The sequence below is a fragment of the Epinephelus moara genome, chromosome 16, assembly GCF_006386435.1.
Source record: "Epinephelus moara isolate mb chromosome 16, YSFRI_EMoa_1.0, whole genome shotgun sequence".
NCBI classification, from domain to species: Eukaryota; Metazoa; Chordata; class Actinopteri; order Perciformes; family Serranidae; genus Epinephelus; species Epinephelus moara.
The window spans coordinates 6,762,553-6,778,225 of NC_065521.1; the positions used below are offsets into that span (position 1 = coordinate 6,762,553).

At 45.0% G+C, this 15,673-nt stretch overlaps 2 protein-coding genes across 3 annotated transcripts in view; one reads left to right on the forward strand and one right to left on the reverse strand.

Annotated features, from left to right (window-relative positions):
* Positions 1-8,942: 8,942 nt before the first annotated feature.
* The window catches only part of dedd (death effector domain containing), a 44,989-nt gene continuing 38,258 nt past the window's right edge, over positions 8,943-15,673 (reverse strand). The window contains exons 5-6 of one of the 2 annotated variants that reach the window (XR_007571233.1): positions 11,355-11,919; positions 8,943-10,897 (exon numbers count right to left, since the gene is read on the reverse strand). Coding sequence is in view for 1 of the 2 variants with exons in the window: in XM_050064697.1 (XP_049920654.1) it covers positions 11,513-11,919 (407 nt within the window). In the remaining variant the exon portion in view is untranslated. Of the gene's footprint in view, positions 11,920-15,673 lie in introns of both variants that reach the window. The other variant, XM_050064697.1, reaches the window with a different exon arrangement.
* LOC126402530 (uncharacterized) overlaps positions 11,926-15,673 on the forward strand; it is a 25,277-nt gene continuing 21,529 nt past the window's right edge. The window contains exon 1 of the mRNA XM_050064624.1: positions 11,926-15,166. Coding sequence (XP_049920581.1) covers positions 12,763-14,754 — 1,992 coding nt within the window. The 5' untranslated portion in view covers positions 11,926-12,762 and the 3' untranslated portion in view covers positions 14,755-15,166. The remainder of the gene's footprint in view (positions 15,167-15,673) is intronic.

The following is a 15,673-nucleotide window of genomic DNA, read 5'->3' on the forward strand; positions in this document are numbered from 1 at the left end:
TTATGTCTTTAAGGCAGTTATGAAGTTTAGTTAATTGATTAGTTTCTTCTGGCTTCATCGATAAATACAACTGTGTATCATCCGCATAACAATGGAAATTTATAGAGTGATTTCTAATGATGTTACCTAAAGGAAGCATATATAGAGTAAATAGGATTGGTCCGAGCACAGAACCTTGCGGAACTCCAAAACACGTTAGTGTTTAGTACGTAAGGATGATTCATCATGAACATGAACAAACTGAAAACGATCAGATAAATAAGATTTAAACCAGCTTAGTGCAGAACCTTTAAGGCCAATTAAGTGTTCCAGTCTATGTAGCAGAATTTGATAACAGTCCTATAATTTCTGCTCTTGTCTTTCTATGTTTTGTTCCAGCAGCCCATTTCTCTCAGGTTGCCCCGGTTCCCCAACACCTGATGGACCTTTTTATGTATGTACTGTATATATATGCACACACACACAATCTATTTTGTGTAAAGTTAGATGGTGCTGCAGACCAGCTGTTGCAGTGGTTTGTCAAAGCTCTGACTCATAATAAATAAACTGATCGCATGGTATCCATGGCATATAGAAACACAGCAAAGTACTTTTATTGGTCAACAATTCGACAGGACTACCCACCAAATATTTTATCATTTCATTTAGTGTAAGTGTTGAAAGCAATACCATCCCACTGGTAGAGTATGGTTCACACTGACATACATTACATTCAAGTCTCTGCAAGAACAACCATGGTCCAAGTAAACTTGGTTTGCTTATTTGTCAGACAAATTGTGTTGCCTTGACTTCTCCTTCCTTTATGTCTTTTTCACATTGAGTGTGATGAGCTGAGGAGCAAGAGTTGATTGACGGGAATAAGGACACATGTCTAAGAGAAATAAGATGCACCCAGGACTAGTCTAATGTAAATTGTCATACACAGTTTAAACATGTATTCAAACATTCAGCATCATACACAGGGATTGTGTGTCAAAGCAGGTTTGGGCCAGATTTCTAAAATGATGTTTGTTCTATGTCGTGACAAAATATTAATGATAATAACAATAATAATAATAATAATAATAATTTTTGGGACTAAGACTTCAACAAAACCCATCCATTTCATTTATTAACAATCCTACTTGTCTGTTTTCTGAAAGAAATGCAAAATTTAACAAAAAAAAAGCTGTGACATTAGTTAGTTATTTACAAAATGTAAGCACTGTGAGTTTCTATGACATTTCTGAAGAGAACAGGTTACATGCAATTTTGCATAAGAGACAGCTGCATTTGACAACTAACAAAATATACAATCAACATGACATACACCAACCTATATAACAGACACTAACTGGCAACCTTTAGGAGTAAAAATTTATAAAATGTAGGCCTACTCTATGTAAATCACAGTAATAGTGGCCTGTCAATCATGACATGAGTGTTTTGATATGCAACCATGGATGGTATGATAGTGGAGATAAGATTGGGCATTTTTAGTATGAAGAATATATTTGGTAAAAACATATGCAGATGTCAACCATCTGGCATTCTTCACTGAAAAACAAATATTAGCATTAGAGACTGGCATTTCATAGTTCTTACAAAAATGGCATTCAGGCTCTTATCTATCCCTGTCTAAAAAATCAAAATAATCTTAGCGCTCAGCAGTATTCTTCTACTTTGTCACTGTCTGATATTGAACCTTTTCAAACAAAGGTACTTTGAGTTTGCAGCAAGTCATAAACAGTCCTCATACACCAGTAATGGCATTTCAACATGTCAAATTATTTCCGTTTTTTAAAACCACAATTTGAAGGGTAAAATTTAGGACTATTGTGAGCCCTTGACACCAGTTCAGTAATTCTAGAAATTGTGTCCACATTGGTTGATTACATATCTCTTGATTTAATGCCAACCTTTAGTGCCAATGCAAGAAGTAGTGTGTACTTTATTGAAAAGTAAGGAGGTGGAGTTCAGGCTGATGGATGGGTAGGTGTGTGTGACTTTGATAAAGGATACTGGAAATTCCCTTCCATCACAGACCCATAAGTGACATTTGCTATTTATCAAATGTGACCATAGTGGTTGTCTAACTATAGTATATTTGTTGTCATGCTCAGATACTGTAAAAAACAAGAAATTAAAACATGTTATCACTGCATATAATCTAGGATTTTGCAGGATTACCTAATACTGACACTTAAGTCTGGTGATAAACGATTGACTCACGATTTTTGTGAAGTTACACAAGAACATGATGGACACGAACAAGGACACATGTACCAGGCCCGAAGGGTTACCGGGGCCCCGCCCTGGAGCCAGGCCTGGGGTTGGGGCCCGTGGGCGAGCGCATGGTGGTCGGGCCTTCGCCCATGGGGTCCGGCCGGGCCCAGCCCGAACCGGCTACATGGCCTCGTCCCCCTGTAGGCCCACCACCCACAGAGGGATCCAGAAGGGTTCGGTGCAATGTGGATTGGGCAGCAGACCAAGGCGGGGAAGGAGCCGGAGCTTGTGGAAGAGGTTGAGCGCTACCGGCTAGATATAGTCGGCCTCACCTCGACACATAGTTCCGGGTCTGGAACCCTAGTCCTTGAGAGGGGTTGGACTCTCTCCTTCGCTGGAGTTGCTCCGGGTGAGAGGCGGAGGGCCGGGGTGGGTTAACAGGGGTGGGGCCGGGGTGTTCCTGATAGCCCCCAGACTCTCTGCCTGTACGTTGGGGTTTACCCCGGTAGACGAAAGGGTTGCTTCCCTGCGCCTTCGGGTCGGGGAACGGGTCCTGACTGTTGTCTGTGCTTATGCACCGAACAACAGTTCAGAGTACCCACCCTTTTTGGAGTCCCTGGGACGGGTGCTGGACAGCGCCCCGACCGGGGACTCCATTGTTCTGCTGGGGGACTTCAACGCTCACGTGGGCAATGACAGCGGGACCTGGAGGGGCGTGATTGGGAGGAACGGCCTGCCCGATCTGAACCCGAGTGGTGTTCAGTTATTGGACTTCTGTGCGGGTCGCAGTTTGGCCATAACTAACACCATGTTCAAACATAAGGATGTCCATCGGTGCACGTGGCACCAGGACAGCCTAGGTCGCAGGTCAATGATCGACTTTGTAGTCGTATCATTTGACCTGCGGCCATATGTTCTGGACACTCGGGTGAAGAGAGGAGCAGAGCTGTCAACTGATCACCACCTGGTGGTGAGTTGGATCAGATGGTGGGGGAGGACGCCGCGCAGACCTGGCAGGCCCAAACGAACAGTGAGGGTCTGCTGGGAACGCCTGGCGGAAGAACCTGTCCAGATGATCTTCAACTCCCACCTCCGGGAGAGCTTCGACCGCGTCCCGAGGGCAGAGGGGGACATTGAGTCCGAATGGGCCTTGTTCCGCTCTGCCATTGTCGAGGCGGCTGTTGTGAGCTGTGGCCGCAAGGCCGCTGGGGCCAGTCGCGGCGGTAATCCCCGAACCCGCTGGTGGACACCAGAGGTGAGGGGAGCCGTCAGGCTGAAGAAGGAGGCCTACAGGGCATGGTTGGTCTGTGGGTCTCCGGAAGCAGCTGACGGGTACCGGCGGGCCAAGCGGAGCGCAGCAGCGGCAGTCGTTGAGGCAAAAACTCGGGCGTGGGAGGAGTTCGGTGAGGCCATGGAGGAAGACTATCGATCGGCTCCAAAGAGGTTCTGGCAAACCGTCCGGCGCCTCAGGGGGGGAAGGCGGCAACTTGCTCACACTGTTTACAGTGGGGGCGGGGAGCTGCTGACGTCAACTGAGGACATTGTCGGGCGGTGGAAGGAATACTTTGAGGAGCTCCTCAATCCCACCAACACGTATTCCAGTGAGGAAACAGAGACGGGGGTCTCGGGGGCGGGTCGTCCAATTTCTGGGGCAGAAGTTGCTGAGGTAGTGAAACAACTCCGAGGCGGCGGAGCCCCGGGGGTGGATGAGATTCGTCCTGGATATCTCAAGGCTCTGGATGTTGTAGGGCTGTCCTGGCTGACACGCCTCTGCAACATTGCGTGGACATCGGGGGCAGTGCCTCTGGAGTGGCAGACCGGGGTGGTGGTTCCCATTTTCAAGAAAGGGGACCAGAGGGTGTGTTCCAACTACAGGGGGATCACACTCCTCAGCCTACCCGGTAAGGTTTACTCCAGGGTGCTGGAGAAGAGGGTCCGGTCGATAGTTGAACCTCGGATTGAGGAGGAGCAATGTGGTTTTCGTCCCGGACGCGGAACCGTGGACCAGCTCTTTACCCTCGCCAGGGTGCTGGAGGGGGCATGGGAGTTTGCCCAACCAGTCCACATGTGTTTTGTGGATTTGGAGAAGGCTTACGACCGTGTCCCCAGGGGCATCCTGTGGGGGGTGCTCCGGGAGTATGGGGTTGGTGGCCCCTTGCTAAGGGCCATCCAGTCCCTGTACCAAAGGAGCATGAGTCTGGTTCGCGTGGCTGGCAGTAAGTCGGACCTGTTCCCGGTGAGGGTTGGACTCCGCCAGGGCTGCCCTTTGTCACCGGTTCTGTTCATAACTTTTATGGACAGAATTTCTAGGCGCAGCCGAGTGGTGGAGGGTGTCAGGTTCGGTGACGGGAGGATCTCGTCCCTGCTTTTTGCGGATGACGTGGTCTTCCTAGCTCCATCGAACAGTGACCTCCAGCTCTCGCTGGGGCGGTTCGCAGCCGAGTGTGAAGCGGCTGGGATGAGAATCAGCACCTCCAAGTCTGAGGCCATGGTCCTCAGCCGGAAAAGGGTGGATTGCCCACTCCAGGTCAGGGGGGAGGTCCTTCCTCAGGTGGAGGAGTTTAAGTATCTCGGGATCTTGTTCACGAGTGAGGGTAGGATGGAGCGGGAGATTGACAGGCGGATTGGGGCGGCGTCAGCAGTGATGCAGGCGCTTAACCGGTCCGTTGTGGTGAAGAGGGAGCTTAGCCAGAAAGCGAAGCTCTCGATTTACCGGTCGATCTACGTTCCAATCCTCACCTATGGTCACGAGCTCTGGGTAGTGACCGAAAGAATGAGATCGCGAGTGCAAGCGGCCGAAATGAGTTTCCTCCGCAGGGTGGCTGGGCTCAGCCTTAGGGATAGGGTGAGGAGCTCAGACATCCGGGAGGGACTCGGAGTAGAGCCGCTGCTCCTCCACATCGAGAGGAGCCAGTTGAGGTGGTTCGGGCATCTGGTAAGGATGCCTTCCGGACGCCTCCCTTGGGAGGTGTTTCGGGCATGTCCAACCGGGAGGAGACCTCGGGGCCGCCCCAGAACACGCTGGAGGGATTACATCACCCGGCTGGCCTGGGAACGCCTTGGGGTTCCCGCGGAAGAGCTGACGGAAGTGGCTGGGGAGAGGACTGTCTGGGCTTCTTTGCTGAGGCTGCTGCCCTCGCGACCCGGACCCGGATAAGCGGAGGACGACGAGTACGAGTACGAGTACACAAGAACACAGAACAAAGTCTACAGCTGACAGCCAGTTGGCTGCCAACATGCATGTAAGTTCTGCAGCTGCATGAGAAGAAATAGCCCATCTATAGTAGTCTGTAATCTTAAACCACAAAGTATCACACAAAGATTAACATTACAAACAAGCCTACAATTTTTATACTGTCAATCCAGTTGAACACTTTTGCCATATTCCCTGAATAGAATTTTGATTAAAAAATTTCAGCTGGAAGCTAGAAGTTTTGCTTCGCATTGGCATGGTCGGCCTGCAATGTTTTGCCTCTGCAAGAAGAAAATTAAAGCCAGAGGTATAAACTATGGATAAATGCTCAAAATAGGGGAAGTCAGTAATTGAGTAAACTGAGCTGCCAGTAGGACAGTGCTCTCATCAGCATCATGTATTATCGTCATCAAATAATTAGGGATGTAACGATACCAAAAACTCATGGTACAATATAACCATGATAAAAAGTCCACGATTTAATATTCTTAATGATATTAATTGATGAAGAAAAATGATGACTTGAAATAATGTCCTTTATTGAAGAATGAATCTGATTGTATGTTGCCATTTTCTCATCGGAACTGAGCCCTATCAATACACCATGAGTCGCGCGTCAATGTGAGTCGCACATGTACAAAAAGGTCCGCCATCTTGCACAGCTACCTATGGCTACACCACTTAGACAAACATGTCACAATCTGACTTTTGTGTCATGATCTTAGTTTCAACCATGGATGTGAGTCACATTTTTCACAGCATGAGTTATTACAGAAAATGTTTGATTCGTGTTCAAGACACAATTATTTGGCCTTGAAAGTTCTAGAAGTAGTGTTTAAAAGATCAAAGTATACAAACTTTCAGTATCTGCTTGAGCGTTCATTCAAAAAAAAAAGAAAAAATTACCACAAATATGCAGAATAGCCAAAAACCCTCATATGCTCAAAATATTTATTTTAACAAGCCTTCAACTGAAGTGACTAGTACGATTGCACCCTCTGCTGTTCAAACAAAAACAGTACAATCAGGGCTCGGCATCACGCTCTAAATAATTTAACAGGGATTTGTACAATTATAATTTATTAATGTACAAAACATAATATCAACAGGTAACAATTACATGGATGGGATGGTTCTAACTCAAACATTGTTATATTGCCTGTTTTACTTGGCCACTTTTAGGTGGTTTAAGGAACATTTTAAGCCAAAAACAACACGGTTGCTCATTATTGCATTGTGTATCCAGTGCGTGTGAGATTTGAGTTGCTACACTGTCAGGAACACAACCTCTGATTGGTCGATACGTCAGGAACACAGTCTCTGATTGGTCAACAGACTCAACAGGCATCACGGACAGCTTATAACAACAGTAACTGTTTCAACACAGGAAAATGATAATCACAGAAGACATTCAGTGTGGGATTAATCATTCTACATTTATTTTTACAAAGTGTCCAAAAACACTCCGCAGTTCAAGGCTGGATTACAAAGCTTCTGAAGGGGATATGATCACACCAGAGACGGTGAGCTTCTGGGCAAGATATAGTGCATCCAGAAAGTATTAACAGCGCTTCACTTTTTCCACATTGTGTTATGTTACAGCCTTATTCCAAAATGGATCAAATTCATTTTTTTCGTCAAAATTCTACACACAACATACCATAATAACCATGTGAAAAAAGTTTTTTTGAAATGTTTGCAAATTTATTAAAAATAAAAAAAACTAAGAAATCACATGTACTTAAGTATTCACAGCCTTTGCTCAATACTTTGTTGATCCACCTTTGACAGCAATTACAGCCTCAAGTCTTTTTGAATATGATGCCACAACCTTGGCACACCTATCTTTGGGCAGTTTCGCACATTCCTCTTTGCAGCACCTCTCAACCTCCATCAGGTTGGAGGGGAAGCGTCGGTGCACAGCCGTTTTCAGATCTCTCCAGAGATGTTCAATCAGATTCAAGTCGGGCTCTGGCTGGGCCACTCAAGGACATTCACAGAGCTGTCCTGAAGCCACTCCTTTTTTTTTTTAAGATATTTTTTTGGCCATTTTTAGCCTTTAATGGATAGGACAGACAAGTGTGAAAGGGGGGAGAGAGAGAGAGGGAGTGACATGCAGCAAAGGGCCACAGGCTGGAGTCGAACCTGGGCCACTGCGGAAACAGACTTGTACATGTGGCGCCTGCTCTACCACTAAGCCACCGACACCCCCTGAAGCCACTCCTTTGGTATCTTGGCTGTGTGCTTAGGGTCGTTGTCCTGCTGAAAGATGAACCGTCGCCCCAGTCTGAGGTCAAGAGCACTCTGGAGCAGGTTTTCATCCAGGATGTCTCTGTACATTGCTGCATTCATCTTTCCCTCTATCCTGACTAGTGTCCCAGTTCCTGCCGCTGAAAAACATCCCCACAGCATGATGCTGCCACCACCATGCTTCACTGTAAGGATGGTATTGGCCTGGTGATGAGCGGTGCCTGGTTTCCTCCAAACATGACGCCTGGCATTCACGCCAAAGAGTTCAATCTTTGTCTCATCAGACCAGAGAATTTTGTTTCTCATGGTCTGAGAGTCCTTCAGGCGCATTTTGGCAAACTCCAGGCGGGCTGCCATATGCCTTTTACTAAGGAGTGGCTTCCGTCTGGCCACTCTACCATACAGGCCTGATTAGTGGATTGCTGCAGAGATGGTTGACCTTCTGGAAGGTTCTCCTCTCTCCACAGATGAACGCTGGAGCTCTGACAGAGTGACCATCGGGTTCTTGGTCACCTCCCTAACTAAGGCCCTTCTCCCCTGATCGCTCAGTTTATATGGCCGGCCAGCTCCAGGAAGAGTCCTGGTGGTTCCAAACTTCTTCCATTTACGGATGATGGATGCCACTGTGCTCACTGGGACCTTCAAAGCAGCAGAACTTTTCTGTACCCTTCCCCAGATTTGTGCCTCAAGACAATCCTGTCTCGGAGGTCTACAGACAATTCCTTTGACTTCATGCTTGGTTTGTGCTCTGACATACACTGTCAACTGTGGGACCTTATACAGACAGGTGTGTGCCTTTCCAAATCATGTCCAATCAACTGAATTTACCACAGGTGGACTCCAATTAAGCTGTAGAAACATCTCAAGGATGATCAGTGGAAACAGGATGCACCTGAGCTCAATTTTGAGCTTCATGGCAAAGGCTGTGAATACTTATGTACGTGTGATTTCTTAGTTTTTTTATTTTTAATAACTTTGCAAAAAACTAAAAAAAAACGGGGTGTGTTGTGTGTAGAATTTTGAGAAAAAAAAAAAAAAATAGTATAATCCATTTTGGAAGAAGGCTGAAACATAAAATGTGGAAAAAGTGAAGCGCTGTGAATACTTTCCGGATGCACTGTAAGCGAGTTTCTCACATGCAGCCTTCCAGAGATGTTTAACGTTAGTGTCACTATGTCCTAGATGACATCATCAACTTCAGAGTTACCTTCTACAATGTCCAGAATGTCAGATTTTTCTCATCAGTCCTGTTCAAAGCTTGGTGGTGAGAAAGACACAGCGGGAAAAGCTCCGCTTCAGTGATACAGTTTATTTTCAGATAACGTTACATACATCACATTTATTTTCACTTGCCTAATTTTACAACTGCATGAGGCATTCACTTGCCTGAACACAGAGTTTACTTGCCTCAGGCAAGCGTTAGTGTTGATGAACCAAAAAGGAGAAACAGAGGAACGCAGCTGTACTAGCAAAATAACCATGTCATATTGTGGTGGATTTTATTACAATCCCACAATGGTATCGAGACATTTTTATCGTGATATCACAATATATTGAATTTCGTGATATCACAACATTTTTCTCGTGATATCATGAAATTCAATATATTGTTACATCCCCACTAATAATACATGATTAATTAGCTGTTAATAAGGGTCGACATGGGGACACACCACGAAAACTACAGGCAACTGTTGGCCACACTGGGCTCAAAGACACACAACAGCGGACTCTTGGCTGGGTATATCAGGAACTTTTAATGTGCACAATTTCTGCAGCTTGCTGACACTGCAATGCTTAAAAACCGAAAGGGTGAAGTTACTCAAAAATAACAAGCTGTACGGGATGAATGTGTACTGGTCCATATAAGCTACTGATATCCTGAAAACGTTATTACAGCTAAACATTATTTCAGATAAGTTGAGTATTATATCACCAGCCTGGTTGAAATCTTGCAGCCTGCAGAAATACAAAAACATCTCCAGCCGACAGTGCAGCTCCTATAGTTTGAGGTGAGATGGGACGTCTGCAGCATGAATGTGCAGCCACAAAATCTGCAGCAATTGTGTGGGGCTATCCTGTAAATATGATGCAGAATCTCAGAATCTAGTCTCCCACACCTCAATGAATCCATGCTGTGAATATTTCAACTTGTTCAGGGAGCCTTTCCAGAACTAGAGGGGTATGCTTCATAAAGTGGCCACTGAGTGTATTTTACTGCATAAAATTAACATCAGTAATACTGTCAAACCTAATGTCTTCTGTTAATCCACCTCATTCCATGGATACCAAAAATAAATGAATATAAATCCACATGTTGGTTAATCTGCATTTCAGACTACACTGTAAAAATGGTGTTATGCCACTAAAAGCACATTATTAAGATCAGCACTAAACTGTAGAGGATTAACATGCTAAATACCTCACTATTATGCTGGTCCGCATAGTGCTAGTTTTTTCTGTTTCCAAACGTTATTAAAAAAATCCCCAATCACTTCGTGAATGCCTGTGTAGATGCCTCACTTCCTAAAAGAGGGGGATGTAGCTGAGAACACCTGTAGCTGCTTCTCCAAAACATCCAACAGGTTGTCAAGCGAGTGGATGAGTAAGTGATTGCAACACTTGCTCATACCACCTTTTGAATATGCGGACTCAACTACATATTCATCCACCAGGAAGCATGACTTATCCCCAGAGAAGACTGCTGACGATTTAGCAAGCTTGAGTTCAACTACAGCTGGCTAAAATATCTTTAACATCTTAAAAACAGGCACTGTCAATTATTTTAATTTGTTCTGGCATCTTACTACCTGCACAACTTAGATGACTCTACATACAATGGCTGTGATTTTCATCTGCTGTCGATTAAGTTCAGTGTTATTTCATGAGTGAGATGGTGAATGAGCAGAGGTACAGGCTGACAGTGAAACTGGCACTGATTTGAAAATCCAAACTAATTTAAAACACCAGAGAATGACTCATTGGATATGATTCGACACATCTGAACAATCCACAAAGTTTGAAATATTGGCAGTGACTGAAAAATTTAAATTTTACATAAGGCCAGAATCACAATTGCTGGTAACGAGCCCTGTTGTAAAACAAAGAAAAATTGTGAAAACAAATCTGAGACAAAATGACGTTCACGATGGCCAAATACGAGCCAGTAAAAAAAAAACAAAGGCTCTGCAAGTGTTCATCTCAACAGACAAGAAACTCTGCAAAGTCTTGGGAAAGCAGGATAATAAGCTGGAAGAAATAGAAAAACAAATTATAATTAAGTCAACTACGGTCTGTGCCTTTCTTTAACACACTGTACAGAACACTTACTTATTGGTTAATCCAATCAATCTGTAATATACCTGAAAAACCTGGAAAAAAGATGAACCAGTTTGACAAAGTACAACTCCCACTGGGAGTAATATGTCAGTGTTACGCATGTTTACTGTATTTAAAAGAACTGGATTTTGAACTGAAAGGGGGTGAAGAGTATTATCAGTTAACAGATGTGTTTTCAATGAGCTAACATACCAGAAATGAGTTAAAGTTAATGCACACACGAATCAGCATTCTCCTCCTTGAAGAAAATGACCAGTCTAACATTCAAAATAATGTCAACCTGTATGCTCCTACTTCTTTTTGCTAACATAGTTCCAATCAATCACCCCGCATGCTACTCTCAGGGGTGCCAAGTAGATATCCTGACCTTAGCTCTGAAGGAATCAATGTGGTGGATAGGAGTCCTTCAGTTCCTTGTAGGCACACACTTCAGGCAGCTCAGACGACACAACCACATCTCACACTATTCCCTGTGGGGGAGGCGGAGCTGCATTCCTCCCATATGCTACCGCCTGGAGAGTGGGTCTAAGATACAAAGTCTTTGCTAGCTCCTGGTGGGCACCCTCCACTTGTGACCAAATTACGGAGCAGTTTGCGTCGACCAGCCTGGTAGTCCTCCTCGTCAACATTGACCAAGAGTTTTATAGCTTCGTGGCCCACAGCCTGTTTTAAGGAATCTGTGATAAAGACCCCTTTAAGGGCCTCTAGCAACGATCCATTGATGTAGTCCCTCCAGAAGGCATCCAAGTAGGTGAGCTCAGAGAACTTGATGTCACAGATGATGGAGCCCAAGTCTCGGGATTTGAGAATAGTGTTTGCCTGGTTGAAGCGCTCAAATTGTCGCTCCACCGCCTCTTGCTTGTTGGAGAAGACATTGCCCTGAAGCGCAGACTCATGCTGGCAGTATTCAGCACGAACCCGGAGGCGGATATCTAAAAGGGAGAGAACAAGGTTACAGTCAAAATTATCAACTGAGAGCCCTATTCTGAATACCAGAATAGGATGTCAACAAATTAGAACATGTTTTCAAGACTGAAAGGACACCCTAGAGGACACTTTATCATGTTTTCTCCACAGTAAGGACAGACAAAAAAAAATGCCTTAAATGTTTCAATAATGAAAAGAGGAATCTTGCATATTTTCATACTTCTGCACGTTTGGCCAATGCAGGGTACCCCCAGGGTTCTCAAAGTGAAATTTAAGAGTTTTTAAGGTAATTTTCATTTTTCCCATCTGCAACATTTGGGACAGTTTTTCAAAGACTGCCACTGCAGAGTGCACACACATGCATGACAGGACCAACAGAGTCTAAGTTTCAGACATTAAAAATCCGAATACCAAGTGACAGGCTCAGTTACAACTCTCTTGGGGGTTCAGACAGCAATACCTGTACCGAGCTGCACTCTATCCACCATCCCCTCTTCCTCCTGAAGAAAAAATTCAGCTAATCTACATGTAATCTGAACTACATCACATCAGAAATGATATGATACATGCGAAACACACAAATGTAGCATATCCGGGGTTTGCAGAAATATACAATGCCAACATTTTGCCAAATAATGCCAAAGACAGCTGACAGGAGGGAAAAGACCCCAAAGGTGCTGGCATGGGCTAGCAACCCATGGTAGCAGTGGTGAGGCCTAGCAGCCTTATTACAACCAAAATTAGCTACAGCCAACATAGGGAAAATACCTCAAGAGTCAGCGAGAGCAGGGGTGGAAGATGACTCACAGGTGGATTACACGGTAACAGACATTGGAACGGACACGACTATGCATTGGATCTGTGACTCAGTGAAGGATAGGGGCACGGACCTATCCACCAGGGCTAGAATTAGCAGCACTCAGGGCAAGGCGAGCGCATCTGTAGAGGATAAAAGTAGCACAGTTGAGAACAAGATGCTTCAGGTTTGTCCTTGTGGCTGGCAGAAAGTAACATCAGTAAAAGGCCTCAGAACTCATCAGGGAAAGAAGAAGTGTGTGGCAAAGAAAGGGCAAAGTAGCCGCATTGATCAGTACTTCCTAAGAAGTCAGTCGAGTCAGTCGGATGAAGTCCAGCGGCAGGTAGAAAACCACAGTTCGCAGGATATCAGTAACGCTGCCACTGAGGAGGAGGAGGAGGGGGTAGTAAGAGAGGATGCAGGTGACACTGAGGCCAGTATGCCAGTCAGAGAGAGAACCATGGAGCAAAAGGTTAGAGTTAGATGGCCTAGGGCAAATGACAGTAAAGAATGGGAGATAGTTAATAGAGATTTGTCAGTAATCTTAAGTAGGCTTAGAGGAAATGCAATAGAAAGGTTAGAAAAGATGGGAGATATAATTTACTCATATGGTGTAGAGAGGTTTGGGTTGCATGAGAGAAAGAGGAGTGAGAGGGTACAGTCAGGTAAATCTAGGCGGCAAAGAGAAATAGAGGAGCTAGTCAAGGAAAGGAGACAGTTAAGAAAGGTGTGGAGAAAGGCTACAGAAGAAGAAAGGGAGGGAATTAAGGTGTTGCAAGAGGAGTTGAGAAGCAGGCTAGCAGTTCTTAGAAGGGCAGAGCATCTCAGGAAAAAGAGGAGGAAGAAGGAACATGTAAGGACAGGTTTTTTCAGGGACCCTTTTAAGTTTGTTAAAGGATTGTTCAGCCAGGAAAAGGGAGGGCAGCTCAAAGCAGAAAGGCTAGAGGTTGAAGAATATTTGAGAAATACATATTCAGATTTAGAGAAGAATAGGATAGTAGGTTTCCCACCCGATATCCCTCCATTAGAAGGGATAGAGCATGAGATGGATGTCAGACCACCTAGGTGGAAGGAAGTTCAGGAGGTGGTCAGGCGTGCAAAGGCTTCTTCGGCCCCAGGGCCTAATGGAGTCCCCTACCGGGTTTATAAAAGTGCGCCTGATACCCTTAAATTTTTATGGAAACAGCTAAGAATAGTTTGGGAGAAGCAAATTATACCAAGAGCATGGCGTAGGGCAGGGGGTGTCCTCATTCCTAAGGAGAAGGAGTCTGTGGACCTTAGCCAGTTCCGGATGATTTCTCTCTTGAATGTAGAGGGGAAGATTTTCTTTAGTGTAGTTGCGCAGAGATTAGCTAGCTACTTAGAAAGGAATAGCTTAATAGATACCATGGTGCAGAAGGCAGGAATACCAGGTTTTTCAGGGTGTTTAGAGCATACTAGCATGATCTGGCACCAGATTCAGGCAGCGAAGATTAAGAAAAGGGACCTGCATGTAGTATTTTTAGATCTTGCAAATGCGTTTGGTTCAGTACCGCATAGCCTCATTTGGAGTGCGTTTGACTACTTCAGAGTGCCACAGGTAGTTGTTAACTTAGTGAAAGCATATTTTCAGGATATTAGGCTGTGTCTAAGTACAGCAGGTTTCACAACAGGTTGGCAGAGGCTAGAAATAGGCATCATGGCAGGGTGTACAATTTCTCCATTAGCATTTACTATGGCAATGGAAGTAATCATCAGGGCTTCTAAGTGGGTGGTAGGTGGAGAGAGACGGCAGAATGGGTTGCATTTTCCACCAGTTAGGGCTTACATGGATGACATGACACTGGTGACCACAACAATGCCATGTACAAAGAGGCTACTAGAGAAGGTAAATAAGAACCTCAAGTGGGCCAGCATGAAGATCAAGCCTAGTAAGTCTAGAAGCATCTCGATACGTAGAGGGAAGTTAAGTGACAGGAAGTTTGTCATAGATGATGAGGAAATCCCAACAATTAGGGAAAAGTCAGTAAAGAGCTTAGGTAGGTGGTACAATGTAGTTGAATGATAAGGAACAGGTGGTGAAATTTAGAAAAGATGTGGCAGAAGGATTGGATAGAATAGATAAATCAAAACTTCCAGGAAAGTTGAAGTTGTGGTGTTTGCAATTTGGGCTATATCCTAGGTTAATGTGGCCACTGTCAATTTATGAAATTCCATTATCCATTGTGGAGAGAATTGAAAGGTCGGTTGGCTCCTATATTAGGAAGTGGGTGGGCGCTCCCAGGTGCCTAAGTAGTGTTACATTGTATGGAAAAGGGATACTTCAGCTGCCAGTATCTAGTTTAACAGAGGAATTTAAATGTACCAAGGTCAGGACAGAGCTCTTGTTATCTGGGAATAAGGACGTGGTAGTTAGGAGTGTGGTTCCAAATCCAACCAAGGGGAGGAAGTGGAACCCAAGATCAGCAGTTCAGGAGGTAGAGGCAGCTCTTACGCATTCAGAGATTGTAGGTAATGTTCAGTTTGGCCGGGGAGGCCTAGGGCTTGGCTCAGGCAAACCGGTATGGAATAAAGCAGGTCTCAAAGATAAAAGAAAGCTGGTCATGGAACAAATACGTAGACAGGAGGAGCTATTTAGGGGTGCAAAGGTAGTGGCCCAGGCTAAACAAGGACAGTGGTTGAAGTGGGAAAGTGTAGAGAAGAGGAAGCTTAGTTGGAGGGACCTGTGGAGTATGGAGGAGAATCGTATTAGATTCCTGGTAGGGGCTACATATGATGTGTTACCAACCCCCAAGAACCTAAAACTGTGGGTAAATGAGGACCCTTCATGCCCATTGTGTTCAGGTACCGCAACCTTAAAGCATATTTTGTCAGGCTGTAAAGTTAGCTTGTCACAAGGCCGATATACATGGCGACATAACCAGGTGTTGAAATGTTTAGCTGCAGACATCGAAGGGAAACGAAGACAGGTGAATTCAGAAGGT